Source organism: Poecilia mexicana, unplaced genomic scaffold (assembly GCF_051168715.1).
Source record: "Poecilia mexicana isolate PSO_F unplaced genomic scaffold, ASM5116871v1 scaffold_4, whole genome shotgun sequence".
In the NCBI taxonomy this organism is placed as follows: Eukaryota; Metazoa; Chordata; class Actinopteri; order Cyprinodontiformes; family Poeciliidae; genus Poecilia; species Poecilia mexicana.
Window position 1 is genome coordinate 25,306,524 of NW_028263373.1, and position 20,986 is coordinate 25,327,509.

Consider the following 20,986-nt stretch of genomic DNA (forward strand, 5'->3'; position numbering starts at 1 on the left):
TCCACCAACCTTTAATTTAACTGTTTATGTAATACTTTGCAGACCGATTTCAATAAATTAGAATATTATTGAAAAGCCCTTTTATTTCAGGAATGTTGTAATAAGCTCTGCAGGTTCATTCTATAATGAAAACAGACATATAAGGTTAATTTCCCTCACTGAATTGCTCATAGGTATGTGCATTATTTCTGCACTGTGTCTCTCCTATGGCCCCTTGATGGACCGGATGACCTGGCTGACCCTTCTGCCCCCTTCCTAAAGAGTAATAGCCAGGTGTAAAAAAAAAAAAAAAAAAAAAAAAAAAAAAAAAAAATATATATATATATATATATATATATATATATATATATATATATATATATATATATATATTATGTGTATATATATATATATATATATATATATATTACAAATGGCCTCAGAATTTGAAAGTTGGACATTTAAAAATACTTTAATAATTTCTCATCCACATTTGTAATAAAAATTGAAAAACAACAAAATATATACAATTTGAGAGATTTGCTTGTAAAAAAAATCAAGAACCAATTAAAGTACTATTGTAAGTAAGTAAGTAAACTTTATTCATGTAGCACCTTTCACAGACATGAAAAGTCACAAAGTGCTTTACAAAAATGAAAACACAACACTAAAAAAGAATCTATTGTTGAAATTTTACATATTAATTTAATATTTGAAACTTTAAGTAAAACATGTATTTAGATAGGCATTTTCTGTTTTTCTTTTATTGAATAAAGGGTAAGATGTTTTTAAAATAAAGACAATGTAAATAAGGATTTTATCTGATCATTGTATTGAGTAAGATTGTGCCATTTATATTTTGTTTATATTTTTTTAGCTTTTTTTATTTCAGTAAGATATCCATACTTTTTATTTAGTTACCACATTTCAAGTAATATATTTATTGAATTATCTTAGCAAATTTAAGCATGAAATTTATCAAATTATTCTGCATCCCTATTTTTAAATAAGACAATGTTTCATAGTTTGAATATCAACATTTTTTCATTTAATGTTTACATTTTAAGTAAAACATTTTTAAAAATATATTTGCATTTTCATTAATTCTTTTTTAAAAATATTAAAAGCACGCAAGAAAAACATTTGAACAGGCAGGTATCAGACACTAGAGGGCACACTTTTTATTTACCACTCGGTTTGTTGAGATTCCTACTCCAACCAGGATTTTTTCTACAGTTTTCATCTCATTTAGACGCAGTTTATCGTGTCTTCTTAGTGTCCGGGTCTTCATTCATACTTTTTTGTGACTCTTTGGAGGCTGAAAGTCTTTCTTTTAATGAAATGTAGGGGCTAAGGGTGTTTGCTTTGTTCGCCGCTTAAGTGTTAGAGCGCGTGCCTCCTCCATCTTTTCATCACGGGCTGGTCACGTTTTGCTTCGGACCAATGGGAGGCGGCGGAGATGCTCGGCAGGGATATAAATGCAAAGGAGCAGCAGCGAGTTCAGCAGGAATGAACAACAATAAAAAGAGACACTTCGAGCACAGAGCAAGATACTCTTGTGATCTTTCGATATTTTTCTACACTTAACATCAGGTATGTGAGTTTTTGTCATCAAAGGTGTTCTTTTGAGTTGTTTCCGTCATTTGCTTCGTCTGTTGCAGACTTTCTCCGTCTATGTAGGCTCTCAGTCCGCAGCTGGATCAGAACAAAGGATGAGTTCAGTGATGTTGCCATTTTTAATCATAGATGTTAGCCTTCACTACAGTTTATTTGACATCAAACTAACCTTTTGTATCTACAATGCTGCCCATAACGTTGGCATTAAATTTACATTTCGTCACCTTCTTAAAATAAGTCGTATTGTCGCCACCTTTTTTTTCTTCTTTGCCAAAAGGTAAGCTAGGCAAACAAAAAAATCACATTGGGTATATATATATATATATATATATATATATATATATATATATATATATATATATATATATATATATTAGGCCATGATTTTAGGAAGACGACAATTGAATTGAATTGAATTGACGACAAATGAAATTATGGTAACGTGATATTGACAGATAATGTTTTTGAACATTACACTCTGTTAACTGAGTGGTTGTATAAACAGGAATGTTTATTAAAACAAAATGATCCCAACAGAGAAGCCAATCCAGCTTTGTCCTCTCTCTGTAGGTCACAGGGTCAGGAAAGATGGCCACCTCAGCAAGTTCAAAACTGAGCAAAGCTGTTAAGCAGCAGTACATGGAGCTCCCTCAGGGAGAAAAGGTCCAAGCCATGTACATATGGATAGATGGAACAGGAGAGGGACTGCGATGCAAGACCAAAACTCTAGATTCGGAACCGAAAACCATCGAAGGTACGATCGACATCTGTTAAAGTGAGGTTGAACTGTTGCTCTCAGATGCTTGTTGCAGGTTTTTGATCTCCCCTTTCTTCTGTTAGATCTTCCTGAGTGGAACTTCGACGGCTCAAGCACGTATCAGTCAGAGGGTTCTAACAGCGATATGTACCTCATCCCTGCGGTCATGTTCAGGGACCCGTTCAGAAAGGACCCCAATAAGCTGGTGTTCTGTGAGGTCCTGAAGTACAACCACAAGCCAGCAGGTGAGTGGATGGAAAAACAAGCCAAAGAAGATCTTTTTGTTGTTGTTTGCAATCTAACTTCTTTGTTTTGCTTCCCAAAAAGAGACCAACTTGCGGCAGAGCTGTAAACAGATCATGGGGATGGTGGAGCAGCACCACCCATGGTTTGGCATGGAGCAGGAGTACACCATCCTGGGTACAGATGGACATCCCTTCGGCTGGCCCTCCAACGGGTTCCCGGGTCCACAAGGTGAGATCTTTAGTTGCTACATACATTTTGAAGAGCCACCTAAACCGCTAACCTTAACATATTTTGATAATTTAGGGCCTTATTACTGTGGAGTTGGAGCAGATAAGGCATATGGCCGGGACATTGTGGAGGCCCACTACCGAGCCTGTTTGTACGCTGGGGTTCAGATTTGTGGAACAAATGCTGAAGTCATGCCAGCACAGGTACTTTTCCCTCTACACATCACAGAACACACCATTTAAGTACATGGTAATTGACATAGATGTTGCTGCTGCTGTTTCAGTGGGAGTTCCAGGTCGGACCCTGTGAAGGAATCAACATGGGGGACCATCTTTGGGTTGCTCGCTTCATCCTTCACAGAGTTTGTGAGGATTTTGGCGTGGTGGTGTCATTCGACCCCAAACCCATCTCAGGGAACTGGAACGGTGCTGGCTGCCACACCAACTTCAGCACCAAGGAGATGCGTGAGGCAGGAGGACTCAAGTAAGGACCCAACCAGTCGATCAAGTACTGTCCGATAAGTTCATGATTTAACGTTTCCTAATCCTAAACGTCTCTTCCCTCAGAGTCATTGAGGAGTCCATTGAGAGGCTGGCAAAGAGACACATGTATCACATTCGGGCGTACGATCCTAAAGGCGGGCTCGACAACGCCAGGCGCCTGACCGGTCATCACGAAACTTCAAACATTGACGAGTTCTCGGCCGGTGTGGCCAACCGCGGGGCCAGCATCCGCATCCCCCGTACGGTTGGACAAGAGAAGAGGGGCTACTTTGAGGACCGCCGTCCATCCGCCAACTGTGACCCTTACATGGTGACGGAGGCGTTGGTGCGCACCTGTTTGCTCAAAGAAGAAGGTGACGAGCCCACAGTCTACAACAAATAGTGTCACTATTTGAGCCTTGCTTTGTCACTCGTCTGCTTTAAGGACTTTACTCTTTTTAATTTTTTGACAAATGAAATGGTTAAAGTTGTATTGAGTTGTATGCATCAACTGATGCAAACACTGCCTTTTATTAACGGTGGGTTTTGTGAGTTTCAGGTGATTCTTTCTGTAGATGTACACTCCATTGTCTCTTTAACTTTTACTAATATAAGCTGTTAAAGTGCCTCAACCTTTTGCTGTAGCCATTATATATTCAGCCAAAGGATCCTGAAGGCATATGAATGTTTTTTTATTACTGTCCCAGTTTGTCATTTATTGCCAAGTGTAAACCAGTTTTTCCTTTTATACGCTTGTAAATGATGCACATTTGTCTTGTCTTTTTTTTCACGAGTTATTAACTCAATAAATTGCTTCTGTTTTTACTTTTGGGTTGTTTTTTTTTTTTGTCTGCACGTTTTCTCTGAGTTCCATTCTGACACAAATCAGCTTGTCACGAGCAGAACGTCAGCTGAATCTCTGAAATGTGACTGCTGTTAATGGAAATGTGCTGTAATGTTTAGCAAACAGTGCTTCATTTAGAGGACTTGCACACACATCATCTCTGTTAAGCAGGACCAAATGGAGTCACAATGGACACAAGTGAATCTTTAAATTTGTCTAACATTGTCATAAAAGACTGACTTCAGAAGAACTAACTGACTGTAAGTCTTAGAGTAGTCTGCTCTCATATGTTGTCTTGAAACAAGGCCTGAAAAAGTTTAAAGGACAAGATAGGAAATACATGAGGGTTGTTTGTTCAGAATTAAGGGACGAACTGGCAAATTCTGTTTGCAAATCTAAACAATTAATGCCATGCTGTGCATATCACACGTCGCCTCTGGCAAACTCGAAGAAATTGCAAATCTTTCTAGGTATGATGACAGTAATTTTGGCAGCGTTTACAAACCCCAACCTTGTATGCCGATCTGAGTCACGCAAGTCTGTCAAACTTGCAGAAACAGCTTCTATTACCAAGAACAAGTTCTATTACCAAGAACGGCTTCTATTACCAAGAACAGCTTCTATTACCAAGATTACAGAAAACAAGTCTTTCTCTTTTTAGATGCCTTGTACTTGCATCGTGTTATATCAAGTCCATAGGACTTTACACTATATTACACTACACTACTACACTACATTCAGTTATTCACACACTGATCTTGACAAGCTCATGGATTGTGGCCCTAGCTTCCCTGGGACAGTCTGACAGAAACAAGGCTGTCATGCCCCAAGCTATTCAACTCATGTCTAATCAGTCATATTCTATCTACAAGTCTCTTTTCTCTGATTTGTATCATTTTTAAATTCATCCTAAGGTCGCCAGGCCTAAGTTCAAGGCCTGTGAACTATAATCAGTGGTGACACTTGCAGTTCTCCAATGCTAAGACCAGTGTTGTGGTACTCGAAGTTGGTCTTGGTCTTAAGACCGGTCTTAAGACCATTTTCTGATGGTCTCGGTCTCGTCTCGGACTCGACCGCATTTGGTCTCGGTCTTGTCTCGGTCTCGGGCTCTGAGGACTCGGCATTTTATTTCAAGACCAGTCAAGACCGCAACTGTGAAAATATCACTAAACGTACAACATACTGTCCAGTTTATTTGTTAACATCTTTGTTTTCAGTGGATGCAAAACGCACAGATTAAAATCCAAGCAACTAAGTGTTTCTGTTACTCCCCCTTCCCCTCCTCACCTTTTACTCTCCCTCCTCCTCCCCTCCCCACCTTTCACTCGCACGCGGCGCTCCAGGACATGCGCAGTGGTTTTCTCTCAGCGGCAGAAAATGTTTGTCTAATCGTCAGTAATATAATAGTGCTGCATAAATAGTAAGAAATCCGATGGCCACAGCTAACTCAGCAGCGCTTCGCTTTCACAGACGGTGGAGACAACGTCTAACTTTTTTCGTCACTTAGAAAAGTAGCTCAAAGAAGGTAAGATCCGTTAACGTGATGTTAGCAAAGCTAGCTGTATAGACACATAAGCATTGTGATGAAAAATGTTATCACTCACTGTGCTGAATTATTGTGCGGAGGTGTAGACTGACTTGTCGCATATATGGGACAACGCTATGTCCAAAAGTCTGCAATATAGTGAGGTGACATTCAGAAACAGTCGATTCTTCTCCACGGCTCTTTACTTATTAGATAGGACTGGAGTGTCACTCACTGAGAGCCGTTGTTCTATCAGATAGCCATACGCTGTCAGGTTAGCATACATGCATTAAGCATTAAGAAGTCCGACCGTCAGAGGAGTTGTCAGTTCACCATACACAGCAAGTTATGATGAACATAAGTCATTAAATTGTTTTCAATGATAACTATATAGATATACATGTGTTGTCATGGTTTCAAAGTGTATTTAAAGCAGGGTCTGGCTGCTGCTGGAGTCAGCTACAACACACGACCGTGTAAAACTCACTTAACCGCTAAGTCAGGATGCCATACAACTGTTAATAACAAAGTGTATGACGATCTACGTCATGATTCTATGTTGTTGATTAAATGAAATCTTATGGTAATGACGTGTCTGACAGATATAGCCGGTGTTCTATCACATAGCCATACGCTGTCAGAATAGCATACATGCAGTGAGTACCATGCCAGCACATGCGCCTTAAGAAGTCCGACCGTCAGCGTAGTTGTCAGTATACGCAACAAGTTATGACGAAAATAAGTAATTAAATTGTTTATAATATGACATAATGTGATAACTAGATGGATATACATGCGTTGTCGTGGTTTCAAAGTGTGTTTAAAGCAGGTCTGGCTGCAGCTGGATGCCATTCAACTGTTAATAACTGTTAATAATGGTCTACGTCATGATTCTATGTTGCTGATTAAATAAAATCATATGGTAATGACAGCGTATGCATGTCTGAGCTAAGCGTACGACTATCTGACAACGTATGAAAGAACACCGTGAGTTCGTGTTAAGCGTATGACGATCTGACCTGACAGAACACCCGTTCTTTGTTCTTGTAATGCTCTTTGTACACTGCATCATTATTTTATTTAATTATGTACGTTAATATTTAAATTAACAAATAACTAAAACACAAGAACGAAAGAGCACGCAGAGCATGCACATTGCTCTTTGATTGTTTTTGTTCAAAGTGGCAGCTGTAATGTCTGCCATGGTGTCAGACTACCTGGCTTCATGTACTGGGATAGAGAGTGAAAACAGTCACGATGAGCGCCTTCTGTTTGGTTACTTCTTGCTTGTTGCTCCTTGGTCAGTGTTCATGGTTGAGCGTTATTTACCCTCAGGGCATTGCCTCAATTGCTATGTTTAATGGTGGTGGTTCCTTATATGAGCAATATGGGCAAATGCCCAGGGCGTTATGTTTTTAGGGATGGCACGAGACCATCACACTTTTTAGCACAGAAATGGAATATTTAATATTGGTAAAATATATTAAGTATTTAATATCTAGGTGTTTTTATGGGAATATGGATCTTTCAGATTATTTTGAGAAGCAATTTCGATCATATTTTACATTTTATTGTGTCATGTAGTGCGGGCCGCTGGTCTTGGTCTTGACTCGGTCTCGACTCCCCTCGGTCTTGGTCTTGACTTGGTCTCGGACCCCAAAAGTCTTGGTCTTGTCTCGGTCTCGATACACTCTGGTCTTGGTCTTGTCTTGGTCTCGGGTTAGGTGGTCTTGAACACAACACTGGCTAAGACACTAAACTTCTTCACATAACCTTTTCCTTTTTTTAGAGGGAGAGATCTCTAGAAGTTGGAAGGAACCTTGAAAGCAAATTAAAGGAAATCTGTCACCACCATAACTTTTTGAACTTCATTACGTCTTTGAAAGAGCGCTTCAGTGGCGAACCCACTTTTTAAGAGTCATGAAGTGATCGCTGTGGCACAAGAGCTGTTTATTAGTGAGAATGTGATCACACATGACACTACAAGGTGCTGGGTTTCTGTTGTTAGGTCAGAAATAGGACAGTTAAGCTAACATTAGCTCAGGTAATGAATCAAAGTTCATGTGTAAAAATGGGTTCTTCTTCCACCTCCTGCAGTCCAAAGATGCCTGTGAGGTTATCTGGAATTCCTGCGATGCTCTTTGGTCTTCATGTGTGTATTAAAAATGAAAGAAATGGATTTGTCTTTCAAAATCAGTGCTCAGAATATGTAATTGTAACCCAAATGTAGTCAGCGATTTTACTGAAGAGTTAAACATTCAACATGTATCAGTGACACAACGTTTTATGAACTGTGTGATGCTGTGAGAGCTCTGGTTGAACCAGATGCACATTGTCTGAACAAAACCAACATCCTCAAACTGCTTCCTGTCATCGTCGTCCTTTCTGCCAGTAGTAACATTCGGCTTTTGATCATGTGACTCTTCTGACTCAAAGAAAAAACTGTTTCCATTGCAGTTTTGTGACATACATCTATTGCGCTATGAGAAACCATCTGATAGCACAAAACTTTTTTATCCAAAACTGAGAGTTTTTCAGTGTGTTTCCGTTAAACACACACTCCAATTCGCAATTTCAATTTGGTGAATTTTCTGGCTAATTGGAAACACAGCTGCTGACCGTGGTGCAGGGCATTTTCTCTGTGCCTTCGTCAAGGTTCTGCTGTGTGTCATGTCAAGGCAGGTCCTTTTGGAGCTCGTGTGACAGCCCTTACATAAGCTGGAGTCATAGTGCGTGCGGTGGTATTTCCTTACGGCGATGCATTTGACAGGAGTTGAGACCAAACTAAATTCAATTTGGCTCAGAGCTAACTGCCAAGGGAGGAAAAAAAGCCTAAATTACACTGCACTGGTCTGCTTTAATCAAGTCCAGCAGTCAGGAAATGCTCCTCCACTCGCAATGAGTCTCAGGTCAAACTCAGTGGTGGAGTTGATGCTTCAGATAGGCAGGAAACTGTGTCCACAAAAGTGAAGAAACTTAAAAAATGAATAAGAAATAATAAAAAATAGTCAAGAACCACACACGAGGTACTTTGATTAATGCTCTCAGCTAATCCTGTTACAAGCTGGCAGACATCCAATCAAGTGTTTTGTTGGGGGATTTTTTTCTCATGAGTGCATTGTTACTGCAAAAGCTCCATTGCTAAACCTTCACATATTGTATTACCCGTTGTTTGACCATAATGTATTGTCTCTACACAGGTGTGTTGGAGTCAGATTATTTTTCTAATACTGTCATGACACAGTGACAGTATTATATAATTTTAACAAATATGTAAAAAATAAAAAAGCATATTTTTGTAAAAATGCCATAAATCTCACTATTAGAACTTTAGATTGAGTTAGGTTTAACGACTTCCCTTCGCTGGCAAATTCTGTGAAAGTGACATTCTACCACTTTCACTAGCACACACACACACACACACACACACACACACACACACACACACACACACACACACACACACACACACACACCCACACACACACACACACACACACACACACACACACACACACACACACACGCATACACACATGCATTCAAAACCAGTGTTATGGAGCATTATCACATAGCATGTCTTAAGGCTAAATAATCTCACTTCTTTTCAACAAACCCCAGTCACAGTAAATAAAGACATGGAAACATCAGTCTGGTCAGTGTGGAGCGAATCAGATGGGTTGAGTGAAGCTTCATCCTAATCTAATGATATGCATACTATCTCCTGTGCTTCAGAGGTCTTTTATCACTACTTCACCTGATGACAGCGCTCTGACTGCATGATCTCCACCTCCCCTTTCCCACTGGAACCCCCCGCCCTCTTCCCCTTCACACACTTTTCACTTGTTGGTTTTTGGGTCATTGAGAAAAATAGCTGTTGCAATGTTCCTGGCCTGACAGTCGGAAACTCGTACAGCTGTGCAAGCAGAGCCGCGGTGTGAGAAAGAAAAGATTCAAAAAGCTAAACATGGACGGAGATCAGACCACCAGCAGTTCTGAGGACAGTATCTGCAAGAACATTTCAGTAGCACGATGAGAGCAGACCTGATGGTCACCTCTGACCTGACAGGGTCGATTGTTTCCATGACCTCAGAGACATTTTTAATGTGGGTGGTGTGGCTCACTAATCAGGGGACAATTAAAGAAGGAGGGTGGCATTGAGCGCTCTACAAAACTATCTAGTGCATCTGTTGTTGTTCTGCAGATGTTTCCTTCTGTTGCTTTTTTCACGCCCTGTCTGTGTCGGAGTTCTCCAAGTTCATCTGTGATTCACAGAGCTCCACTGGGCTTTAGAAATAATTGTTTTACTGCTTTTCAAAAAATTTGGACTGAATTTGATGCTGTCGGCTCAAAATTTGTAACACACAAACGTGAACTGGCACCACACTTAACAGAGATTGTATGAATTATAGTTTAAGGGTATGTTCACACCAGCTCTGTTTAGTCTGCTTTAATCCAACTGTAGTTTGTTTGCCTGGAGAGTCCAGTTTGTTTGGGGAGGTGTGAATGTGTAATCGAAATCTGGTCTGCCTACAGACCTAGATGTTGGATTGGTTGAAGTGAACTCTGGTGCAGCTTGAATGCATTTGTGAACGCCACGCGGACCGGAGGCCATTGAAAAAGCAGGAAACGGACTACGACGCAGTGTTTTCTGGGCAAATACACCAAAACAAACACACATGTCTGACGCTAGCGGGAGGAACGGCTCCAGGTGTTTTATCAAAAACAAGATAGAAATTCTACAACCACTTTATTTTTGCTTACATTTTGTGAAGAAAGTTTTGATCACTGTCTTCTTCAAAGGGTTTTGTGTTGTTTACTTCTGTGGTTCTTGGTGCAGCGCCCCCCACAGTTGAAGAGGAGAATAGGTTGCTCAATGGTTTGTATTGTTTGACTCAGTGCAGTACGACAAAGAACCACAGCAGCTGAAAATGCAACAAATTTGTAACTTTGGTCCTAAAATCAAACTGATTTTAAGAGTGGAAACACCCTAAGATTTATACCCTATTTAGTTTCTTTGCATAAAACAAGAGGTTTTTAATTTTAATTGTTTTTTTCTTTTGCATAAGAACCATTAATACAAGCACAAAAACCACATTATAAAATCACACTAAAGCACTATTCATGCTAAAAATTGACCATGAATCTACACAGCTAATATAATATTTTTGGTAATAGGACACAACCAGGTTGAGTTTAAGTTATATCGTAACTGTCATGTTGGAACAAAGTGGTTCTTTGTGCTGCTGCATGTGCCCCGCAGCTGACCGATTGATAAGAGACATGAGAGAGCAGGAAAAATGATGACCGGTCCTCTACTCAGCTCCATGTCCAGCTGCATATAGAAGTGAAATTCACACAGGAATTATTTCAGATGATCCTATATTTAAAAAAAAAGAAAAAAAAAAAAAAGAAAAAAACAGCTACCAAGATTAAGTTTGTATTTCGTCTCATTCACCATGAGTCCAGGATTAGGAGCCTCTGGCCTGACTTCACCAGAGAACTGGAGAATTGCTGCAAATCTGGTCAAAGTTGTTTAGAGTGATTCATGATGACTTTGGTGAGTCTGAGGAAGAGCTGAACCAAACTAACTGTAGTTTAGAAATCATATATAAACCTGATCCATTAGTAATTTTGCAGTTGTGGTGATTAGTTTATCACATTAATGATGAGACTTAACTCAGCTACTTTCAAGAGCTTAAAGGGGCAAAACAAACCAGCACTGAAGGCTTTGAATCAGTTATGTTTTATCATATTGACACCAATACCAGATGCAGTTGCTGCCACTGATGGTTATTGTTAATCTTTCAGATGCAAGATGGCTTTTGAACTGTAATAAATGGAAAACTGACCAAGATGTTTGATGTGCATTGATGTTGTGAACGACATCTCGTGACAAAATGTAGCGACTCTTATTGGCTTTCACAACTGTTCACTATCTGATGTGTTTTTATGTTTTCATGAAAACACTTTCAGCTGCCATGTTGCACAAATATACTTCAATCTGGAGAGACTCATACGGAGAAAGAAAGAGATTAAAAGAGTTTAATGACAAAATTAACATGAAAATAAACACAAAGTCCTTTGGCGTTCAGGCCCCGGCCGGGGACGTCGAGCTGGACTTCAATAAGCTCGATGAACATTCCTGATGCAGCACAGGAATGTAGACCCTCCAGGGCCTGTACTGGTGGCGGCGGTCGGAGGAGGAGGAGGAGGAGGATGAGGCCTGAGAGCTGAGAGCTGGGAACAGGAGGTGGAGATGGGGTGGAGGTGGGTTGATCACTGCTGGTGAGCAGAGGAGGCCATGGGTGAAGGTCCTTTTAAACTGAAGCTCCAACGATGATTGGCTGGAGTGAGGCTTGGACCGGCACTGATAGGTCCAGGTTGCAGAGAGGCGGGCGCTGATTTAAGAGGCAGGTGCGACTAGAAAGTCTTCCAGACTGAACTTTTGTCAAGACTCCATTATACAAATAAAACTGATTGATTGATTGATTGATTGACTGATTGATTGATTGAAGGTGTGTGGCCTTTAATTCATGATGATGTCTGCTTTTCATTCCTGTTGTTTTTTAATGCACCTCTATCCTTCAATCTTGAATGGAACAGCAAAAATGACCTAAAATATTCTATTTTCCTTCACTTTTGTTTTGTGATTTATGTGTTAAATTGTAGATGTATGTTTCCAATGATTGAGTCATTTTGTGGGAGCCTCTTGATTAAACTTTGTAAACAGCATTAAATGTTTTTTCTTCGTTGCCAATCTGTTACTACTGCATTTCTAAGTGTTGTTTTTTTTGTTTGTTTTTGGGTGGAGAACTGACTTCATGCTTTAATTTGAAGTCAGTATTTTTACCTACACCAATAAAAGTTTAGTGTTCTGCCAGCTCCGGACACCGCTGATGTCCTAATTTGTGATTTATGTAATTAATCCCAGTCATTACATGACAGGTTGCACAAGTTAAAGAAAAGTAAGAAGTTAACAGCAGGAGAGGGATTTTAACTTGTTGGCAGAATCATCTCAGCTCCAGGAAGAAATCGCAGCCAAAAGGAAAACCAGACCAGGTGCAGCTAACAGCTGAATTTACAGAAAATAATGCAAATTAGAAAGTAGGAGAAGAAGTGAGGAAAAGTAGTCAGGACGATGCAGTGACTGCATGGTTTGATAATTATGTGAACAAATGTACTTTTTTTGTAAATAGTTAAGAGATAGCATGCATTGCAAACTGGCCTTATGAGTTTAATTCAGTTGAAGTTCAGTTTGTTGTTCAAAATGGTTACATTTTTTATTTTTAGAAAACCCAGCAATTACATCCACTCTCTGTTTTCCAGCATGCTAACACTAAGCAACCAGGCGGCAACAGAGAAGAGGAAAAACTCCCCTTCAACAAGAAGAAACCTCCAGCAGAATCAGAACCAGAACCGGGCCCAGTCCCAGTGGCCATCTGTCACGGCAGACTGGAGGTTTGAGAAAACAGTGTCATAAGCGGTGGTTTGTGGTGAGGATGTGGACGCAGGCAGACCCAGGATGTATGTGAAAATGATGAACTTAATGATAATCAAAGGCACAGAACAACAGAGAACTGAACGGGGAAAACAGGCATCACACGACAAGGATCCAACGAAAGACAAGGATAACAGGTGGGTTTAAATACACACGGGGTAATCAAGGGGATGAGACACACCTGGGAAACAATCAACGGGGAGGACAGGACAGAGACTCACAGGAAAACAGGACTGAACACAGGAAATATCAAAAATAAACACACAGAAACACAGATCGTGACAAACAGAGCAGAGATACAAAAAACAGAAGCACTCATTCAGAATTTTTTAAGTTAAAGAAAAGTAGAAAGTTAGTTTTTAACTATTAAAGCTGCTTGATACAAAAATATGTTGCCATGCTTGCTTACAAAACATGGAAACGTTAGAACTAAACTCCCCACCAGAGGCGCAAAAAGTGGGTATGCAGCGTATGCAACGCATAGGGGCTCAGCACCAGAGGGGGCGCCAAAACCCCGTCTGGAGGGGGCGACGTGCCGATTATGTTTTCCCATACAGTTCAGCTCGCCTCACGCTCCTTCACCTCTTGCACACAACGAGGTAAATGTAGCGAGTTTTACACTTCACGTAGCGTCGCCTCGGAGGGGGGGTGTTGAGCGTCGGTCCTTAACCCTGAAGTTCCTTCCCTCGGGGGTGGGGGGGCCGGGGGCTCCGATTTATGTTTTCGCCTCCACCTGAATAATGTGCAGTTGCGCCACTGCTCCCCACTAAACTACATTAAAATAGACTGTTTGATCAATGGTGGAAGCTTTTTAGTCACTTTGTGCTGTTTTTTCTTTCTGTTTTTTTGTTTTTTGTTTTGGTTTTCTGTTTCTAAAACAGAAGTTTCACTGCAACAGACACGGGTCACATTACACTTGTGTTTGTCTGCAAGTTGATGCAGCACATTACTAGGAAGGCCCAGCCCCTATCAAACCGATTCACTCTCAATTACAGACACCCAGCTGTGTTGCAACATGTTCAAATCAGACTCAGAAGCTGTTCCTCCTCATGTCTGTCAAATTTAGTTTTGTTTCCAAAGCTTATTGTTTCCATAGCTTGGAAGGAGTTTATGGGAAATCACCCCGTCTTCGGCTGACCTTGTTCTTTCACTTCTTTTCCACTTGCAGACTTTTATCTGACTCTGAACAAATTCTGTTTCAAATCTGGACTCAAACACGTCTCACAGAATATATTTCATGCAGACCATAATGGTTTTGTAAAGCTATATGCCGACAGCAATTTGTTTACACCAGTAGTGATGAAGAGTCTCTGAGGTCAAGATGCCACTCAGTCATGGAGCTTTTCCAAACCATGTTCTGCAGACTTTATGGTTGGTTTCAGGGGTGCTAGCAAAGATCCTCAATCACTCTCCATCGAGTAGAACTGTCTGATGAAACTGAAAAATAATGAGAAGACTTTCTTCTCTTTCGTCCTTCCACCTGTTTTAAATAGAGGCAACTGGATTCTTCACCACTAATGTTGGTTCTTTTTTAGTCACACAATGTTGTTGAAAAGAGCACATTGAGTTTATCATGTTTAGCATGACTTCATAGCAATCCCTCCTCCAGAATAAAGATGTGGCAACAAAGTATGTTTTAAGTGACATGTTATTCAAACTTTATAGTAGCTTTGTAAAACCAACCTAGCGCCTGTTTTGAAGCAGAGAAGCAAAACTCAATATCAGTCACTTAACATCTTTATCGTTGCACAAGTTACAACATATTCACAAAACTATTATTTACCACGTTTAACTGAAAGTCTGACATTTATGTTTAAGTCTGAAGAGTTTTTAGCTTTTACTTTAAAAGTGGAGAGTAGTAGGAAAAAGTAGCAGAGTGAGGAAATGTGCTCAGTCTAAAAAAAGTGTTAGAATCAAATTCAAAAATACTGTATTAATCCTAAAGGGGAATTGAGTGTTAATTCATTTACATCAAGGAGTTATTGAGAATATTGGTGGCTGATGGCTTATGTGGCAGATAAGGAGAGTTAAATGAGATGTAAACTAAAATGTAAAAATTATTTAACTGATTTATTAACTTTCTAATTTAAAAAAACTGTTGATTTCAACATTTTTTCCAATGTTTCACTGAGAACTATAGCTCCTATAATGAACTCAGCAGATGCACACTTCCACCAGGTTTTTGCTAATTGCTGCTGGCTAGTCTGAAGGAGCTTATTGGTGGAGTCAGAGGGGGGAGCTGCTCTGTGAGGCTGAAGTTTGGAAGCTTAGAAACTGCGGCTCTAAGGAGTTTCTAAGGCATCTCGGAGGCAGGGCTCGGTCCACCCAGGCATTTAATTCAACCGAATTGTTGCCAGAGGAGAGTCAACAATTTCTAAAACATGCATAAACGAATCAAAACAACACTACAGATATGTTTTGGATGAGGGAATAACATGACACAATGTTTCCCACTACATGCAAATAATAGTCAGGTTGAGAACTGCTGTGCTACAGTCAGACTGTCACAGGAGATCCTCCCCATCCACAGTCATCACCATCTACAAGAACGCTTTCAAACCTGGACTAATATGAGTTGCAATATTTAATTTCCCTTTGGGATCAGTAAAGTATATTTGAATTTGAATCAAATACCATTTTTCTTTAACTTGTTACTGGTATCTGAATTTCCTCACAGAGGGACAATAAATAATATTTCTATTCTAAATAATTCATCTCTCATAAGATTTTCTCTTTGATATCATAATTCATTTCTTCAGATTATCATCCTTATCTACATGCCAGGAAAGACTTTGTATGTGGCTTAATAACACTAATACAATGTAAGATAGTTTGTTAGTCATGTTGCTTTTTTAATGTCCTAACAGTTGGAAGTGAAAACATGTATTGCTTCCACAGGACAGTGAGGCTGACTGACAGCACTGTGAGCTACATTTGGATCCAAGTTCAGCCTGTTTTTCTGCGTTGAGTAACAAAACCAGACCGAACGACGTTTTCCTCAAAGGTTCTCCACCGCCCTCATCCTCTTTCACTGTAATCACTGGTGTCAAGTTACTAATGCACACCTCGGACATAATGTTCTATTTTCTTTGTATGCTTGTGTTGTGATTTTGCATGATAAACATATTGTTCTTGAAGGGGGAAAAAAAGAGAAAAGAAAATCCTCCCTAGTTCAGAAAAAAAAAAAAACGTTCACAGCTCACCAAAGAATTCTTATAAAATGTTACCCTCCGATATCAGAGTAACTTTTTACCCTGATTAACATTTTTTTTTCTACTTTTTAAGTTTTCCTGATTATCACTAAACAGTCGATGAAGAACATACGGGCTTGATAAGGTTTCCAGTAAACTAAGCAAAGTTTCTTGTTTTGGAGTCAGCTTGTTTACTTGCTGTCTGGACTCCCTGCTCTTCGCTGCACATTTTCTCCTCCCCCTCTGTGTAAAAGCCCCTCTACCACTTACAATGCCCTATTTCGAGACCCTCAGGAACCATAACGTCAGCACTGCCACCCCCTACCCCCACTTCAGTGTTAAAGAAAGTGGAAATTTACAAAGGTCACGCAAGCATTGAAGGGGGTTACAGAAACAAGAGAGCCACACGTTGTATGGGGAAAATTCCTGCTTTAGTTATAATCATAAAAATAAAGTTTGTACCATCTGGCAAAGCCTTAAAACTGGTTTGACCAGGTTTATGGTCGTGACACCAGGAGATTCACTAACTGCTGACAGTAAATTTAGCTTGGAAGGAATTTATGGGAAATCACCCCGTCTTCGGCTGACCTTGTTCTTTCACTTCTTTTCCACTTGCAGACTTTTATCTGACTCTGAACAAATTCTGTTTCAAATCTGGACTCAAACACGTCTCACAGAATATATTTCATGCAGACCATAATGGTTTTGTAAAGCTATATGCCGACAGCAATTTGTTTACACCAGTAGTGATGAAGAGTCTCTGAGGTCAAGATGCCACTCAGTCATGTAGCTTTTCCAAACCATGTTCTGCAGACTTTATGGTTGGTTTCAGGGGTGCTAGCAAAGATCCTCAATCACTCTCCATCGAGTAGAACTGTCTGATGAAACTGAAAAATAATGAGAAGACTTTCTTCTCTTTCGTCCTTCCACCTGTTTTAAATAGAGGCAACTGGATTCTTCACCACTAATGTTGGTTCTTTTTTAGTCACACAATGTTGTTGAAAAGACACATTGAGTTTATCATGTTTAGCATGACTTCATAGCAATCCCTCCCCCAGAATAAAGATGTGGCAACAGTAGAAAGGAACTTCTACTCAAAGCTGGGTAGAGAAGCCAAACTATGTACTGAAGAATCAAATGCACTATAGAAGACGACAGAGCAGAGACAGGAAAAAAAGCAAAAGCCCAGGTCCAGAAGTCCTTTTAAAACAGTAAACAGGGTCAATGGCAGAAGAGGCTCTTCTAGTGACTTCACCTAACAGAGACGTTGAGCTAAATAGTCAAGCTTGTGAGCAAGAGGTAAAATAAATGGAATGAACAAACAGAATGTATTTAATTTAAACTTAAAGAAAGGATAAAAGTAATATCCTCTGTAGAAGCCTAACATCAAAATGTTATGGGGCCTGAATTGTGGAATTTCAAATATGAGAAAGTGCAACATCATTAAATCAGATTTCTACTGATCAAAGTGTTCTAGAGGTGCAGCTTTACACTGAAGTTCCCTGTGAAGGAGCATTGACAGAGAACGGGTGTCGGTCGCTGCTCTCTCAACCTTTCTGTTCTGTCACCCTTTCAGCTGAAGCATAACTGTTCATTCATATCTACAACTTGTAGAGTAAAGTTCTTCATTCAGGAAACAAGGAAGAGCACTTTTGGTAAGTTTTGCTGCACAAAATTTATTGGAACTATGAGGAGAACATGTTCTGATCAAAAGTAGCAACCAGAGCCTGTGACTGTAAACAGGAAACAAGCTAGCATTAGCCTACCATTTCTGCAAACTCCTCCATCAACAGACATCATTAGCAAAGCATGATGTGTTTTTGCTGCGGTCTTCATTTTGAAATAAATGCTAAAGCTAAGTATGTTTTAAGTGACATGTTATTCAAGCTTTATAGTAGCTTTGTAAAACCAACCTAGCGCCTGTTTTGAAGCAGAGAAGCAAAACTCAATATCAGTCACTTAACATCTTTATTGTTGCACAAGTTACAACATATTCACAAAACTATTATTTACCACGTTTAACTGAAAGTCTGACATTTATGTTTAAGTCTGAAGAGTTTTTAGCTTTTACTTTAAAAGTGGAGAGTAGTAGGAAAAAGTAGCAGAGTGAGGAAAAGTGCTCAGTCTAAAAAAAGTGTTAGAATCAAATTCAAAAATACTGTATTAATCCTAAAGGGGAATTGAGTGTTAATTCATTTACGTCAAAGAGTTATTGAGAATATTGGTGGCTGATGGCAGGAAAGGTCTCTTGTAGCAGTCTGTATTACGGCAAATCTGAAGAAACCTCTGACAGAAGATGCTCTGTTTTCTCAAGACAGTCTCATGAAGAAGGTGGTCAGCGTTGTCTGTAACTTTCTTGATTTTATGAAGAAATAAATTTAAGCCTAGAGTTAAAGACAAACATTCTATCTGCAATCCTGTTCTCTGTTTCAACATGTGGAACAATTAAATGTCTACGTGATGGAGTTTGATTAGAAAGAATTTTATAGGCACACAGCTGACAGGTTTGGGAGAAAACTTATATAATTCCACGAAAATAATCCTGACTCATGACGGATTAAACAACATAGATATTTATTTGTAAAAAAACAAAAAACAAGTAATGAACAGTTTTCCTTCGACTTCAGAGTAACGCACTACCTTGTTTTGATCTTGTATGGAAAATTTTCATAAAATCTGTTGAAGATTGTGTCAGTTAAGTGACAAAAGTTATGGATACTTTTGGAAGGTACGGTGTTATGTTGTGAAACTCACCTGTCAGCTGCAGTAAATCTTAAGAGGCCTGGAAAAGTTTCATGTGGTTGAATGGAGGTTACGTTCAAGAGTACAGCAAATAAAGTTAACAAAGCAATCCCCGTGGCAACAAGAAAAAACTGTTACGCCTCTGGAGATTCTAATGACGCCCATATGAAATGCTTTCACCTTTACATATTGTTAAATCAAATTGTCAGGTGGCAAACCAAGCTGAAAATAAAGCTGAAAAAGATTTGATCAAGTTTAGATCTTGCTGCTGTCATACAGAAACAAACCTGGTGAAAGAAGAGACACTGCAGTGCCAGCTCTGAACACACAACTGGGTTTATTTTGAATGACAAAGAGAAGAAAAAGGCTTTGAACATTGTCAATTTTTACTAAACCACATTAGAAACTTATTTTTGTGCAATACACACTAAAGTCTTTCTGCTAAAGATGTAACAACTTCCACAAACCTGGCCAACATAGCAGCCTTTAATGCCAATGAAAAACTAATTTGATTCTGTTTCAAATATTAAAACTCTGCTTCAGAATAAAACAAAAGTCATGTTAGAAAGTTTTTTTGGCATATGTCACAGCGTGGTTAGATGCCTTTAGGGGTATAAGTTGAGCAAGCAGGCGAAAGCAAAGCGAATACAAGGGCTTTCTGGAGAAAAAGGAGCGGAAGCCCGTGGAAAATTCCCTGATCCGGTATGTTCTCAATTAAAGCCGTCTACTCCTCTGTGAAATCGAAGAAACCGAGGAGTGACTCAGCGTTTCTCTGTTTAAGCTGGTCACCAGTGATGAAAAGAAATACTCATTCACATCCAACTTTAGGAGTTCTGGGAGTTTTACTTTAATCATAGTGACTGGATAGAAATAGACTTTGGATTTTTTTCTTTTATCTTGTTTCTCTTCTCTGCTATAAATGAAAAAGATTCCTTACTGATATCCTGGGAGAAATCTCATGAAATCTTTAATATCCCAACAGGGACTTCCTGGGTCATGTTCCTTAAGCCAGTTGTTGTTTCAGCTTCGGCACCTAGGTTCAACGTTTAACGTCATTCTGAGGCTCTTAAGTAACATCCAGCTTTGTTGTGGCAGCTTCCAGTTGAGTCACCGAAGAGAAAACTCCCTCTCCGACTGTGTTTACCTCTCTTCTGCCATGAAGCATTATTCACTTCTTTTGATGGGGAGGCCGAACACAAGAAAAGTTTGAATTTCAATCAAGACTTTTATTGAGGTCAAAGTTCAGGTCAGAATCCACATCATGGAAATCTTTAATCTTTCCCAAACCAATATAAGCGTTCCTGTTATTTGTGACTGATTCATCAAACGTTCCAAACACAGCTGCAGAGGAACATTGTTTAATATTTCTAGTAAATGATCTGAGAACATCTACTAGCACAGTTGAAGATCATTTAGCTACACCAGTGGCCTTTGTCCTTCAACAGACCTGGGTCAAATATTTAGGTTATTAGGAGGATACTAAGAAGGCAAGTCAGACATGTTGTTCCAGTGTGTTGGATGAGAGACACTTCATCCAACAGACCAAATCAGACCAAATTTCGATTTCACAAATCAGACCAAATTTTACATCTGATAGTAGTAGCAAATTAATTCTGTCAGAAAAAATGAGAGAAAGATTATTTTAGAGAATTTATCAAACTTTCTTTCCGCTCATGAGTTTACATACATTTTCTCACCATTTGATAGGATAACTTTTTAAACTTCTGGGTTTCTTTCCACAATGTTTTTGCCTTGGTTTGCTGAAATTCTGGCTCATTCCTCTTGACAGAACTGCAGTAATCGCTCACACAGAGCCGTTCAACCACTAATTTTCTCTGCTGTTGTTCTTAAGCCACTTTATAAGTATTTTGGCA

The 20,986-nt window shown here is 39.5% G+C and overlaps 1 protein-coding gene across 1 annotated transcript; it reads left to right on the plus strand.

The window, feature by feature from the left end:
- The first annotated feature begins 1,417 nt into the window (after positions 1-1,417).
- On the plus strand, positions 1,418-4,134 carry glulb (glutamate-ammonia ligase (glutamine synthase) b). The gene is made up of 7 exons (XM_014990958.2): positions 1,418-1,572; positions 2,167-2,350; positions 2,437-2,598; positions 2,681-2,827; positions 2,903-3,030; positions 3,111-3,310; positions 3,394-4,134. The coding sequence occupies exons 2-7, from the start codon at positions 2,185-2,187 to the stop codon at positions 3,710-3,712; spliced, it is 1,122 nt and encodes a 373-aa protein (XP_014846444.2). The 5' UTR covers positions 1,418-1,572; positions 2,167-2,184; the 3' UTR covers positions 3,713-4,134.
- Positions 4,135-20,986: the final 16,852 nt, after the last annotated feature.

Bases quoted from the DNA above. Each gene is read 5' to 3' on its own strand.
- glulb (XM_014990958.2), top strand. From the start codon at position 2,185: ATGGCCACCTCAGCAAGTTCAAAACTGAGCAAAGCTGTTAAGCAGCAG. The intron at 2,351-2,436 runs GTACGATCGACA...TTCTTCTGTTAG, and splicing joins GGAACCGAAAACCATCGAAG to ATCTTCCTGAGTGGAACTTC. The intron at 2,828-2,902 runs GTGAGATCTTTA...TTGATAATTTAG, and splicing joins CGGGTTCCCGGGTCCACAAG to GGCCTTATTACTGTGGAGTT.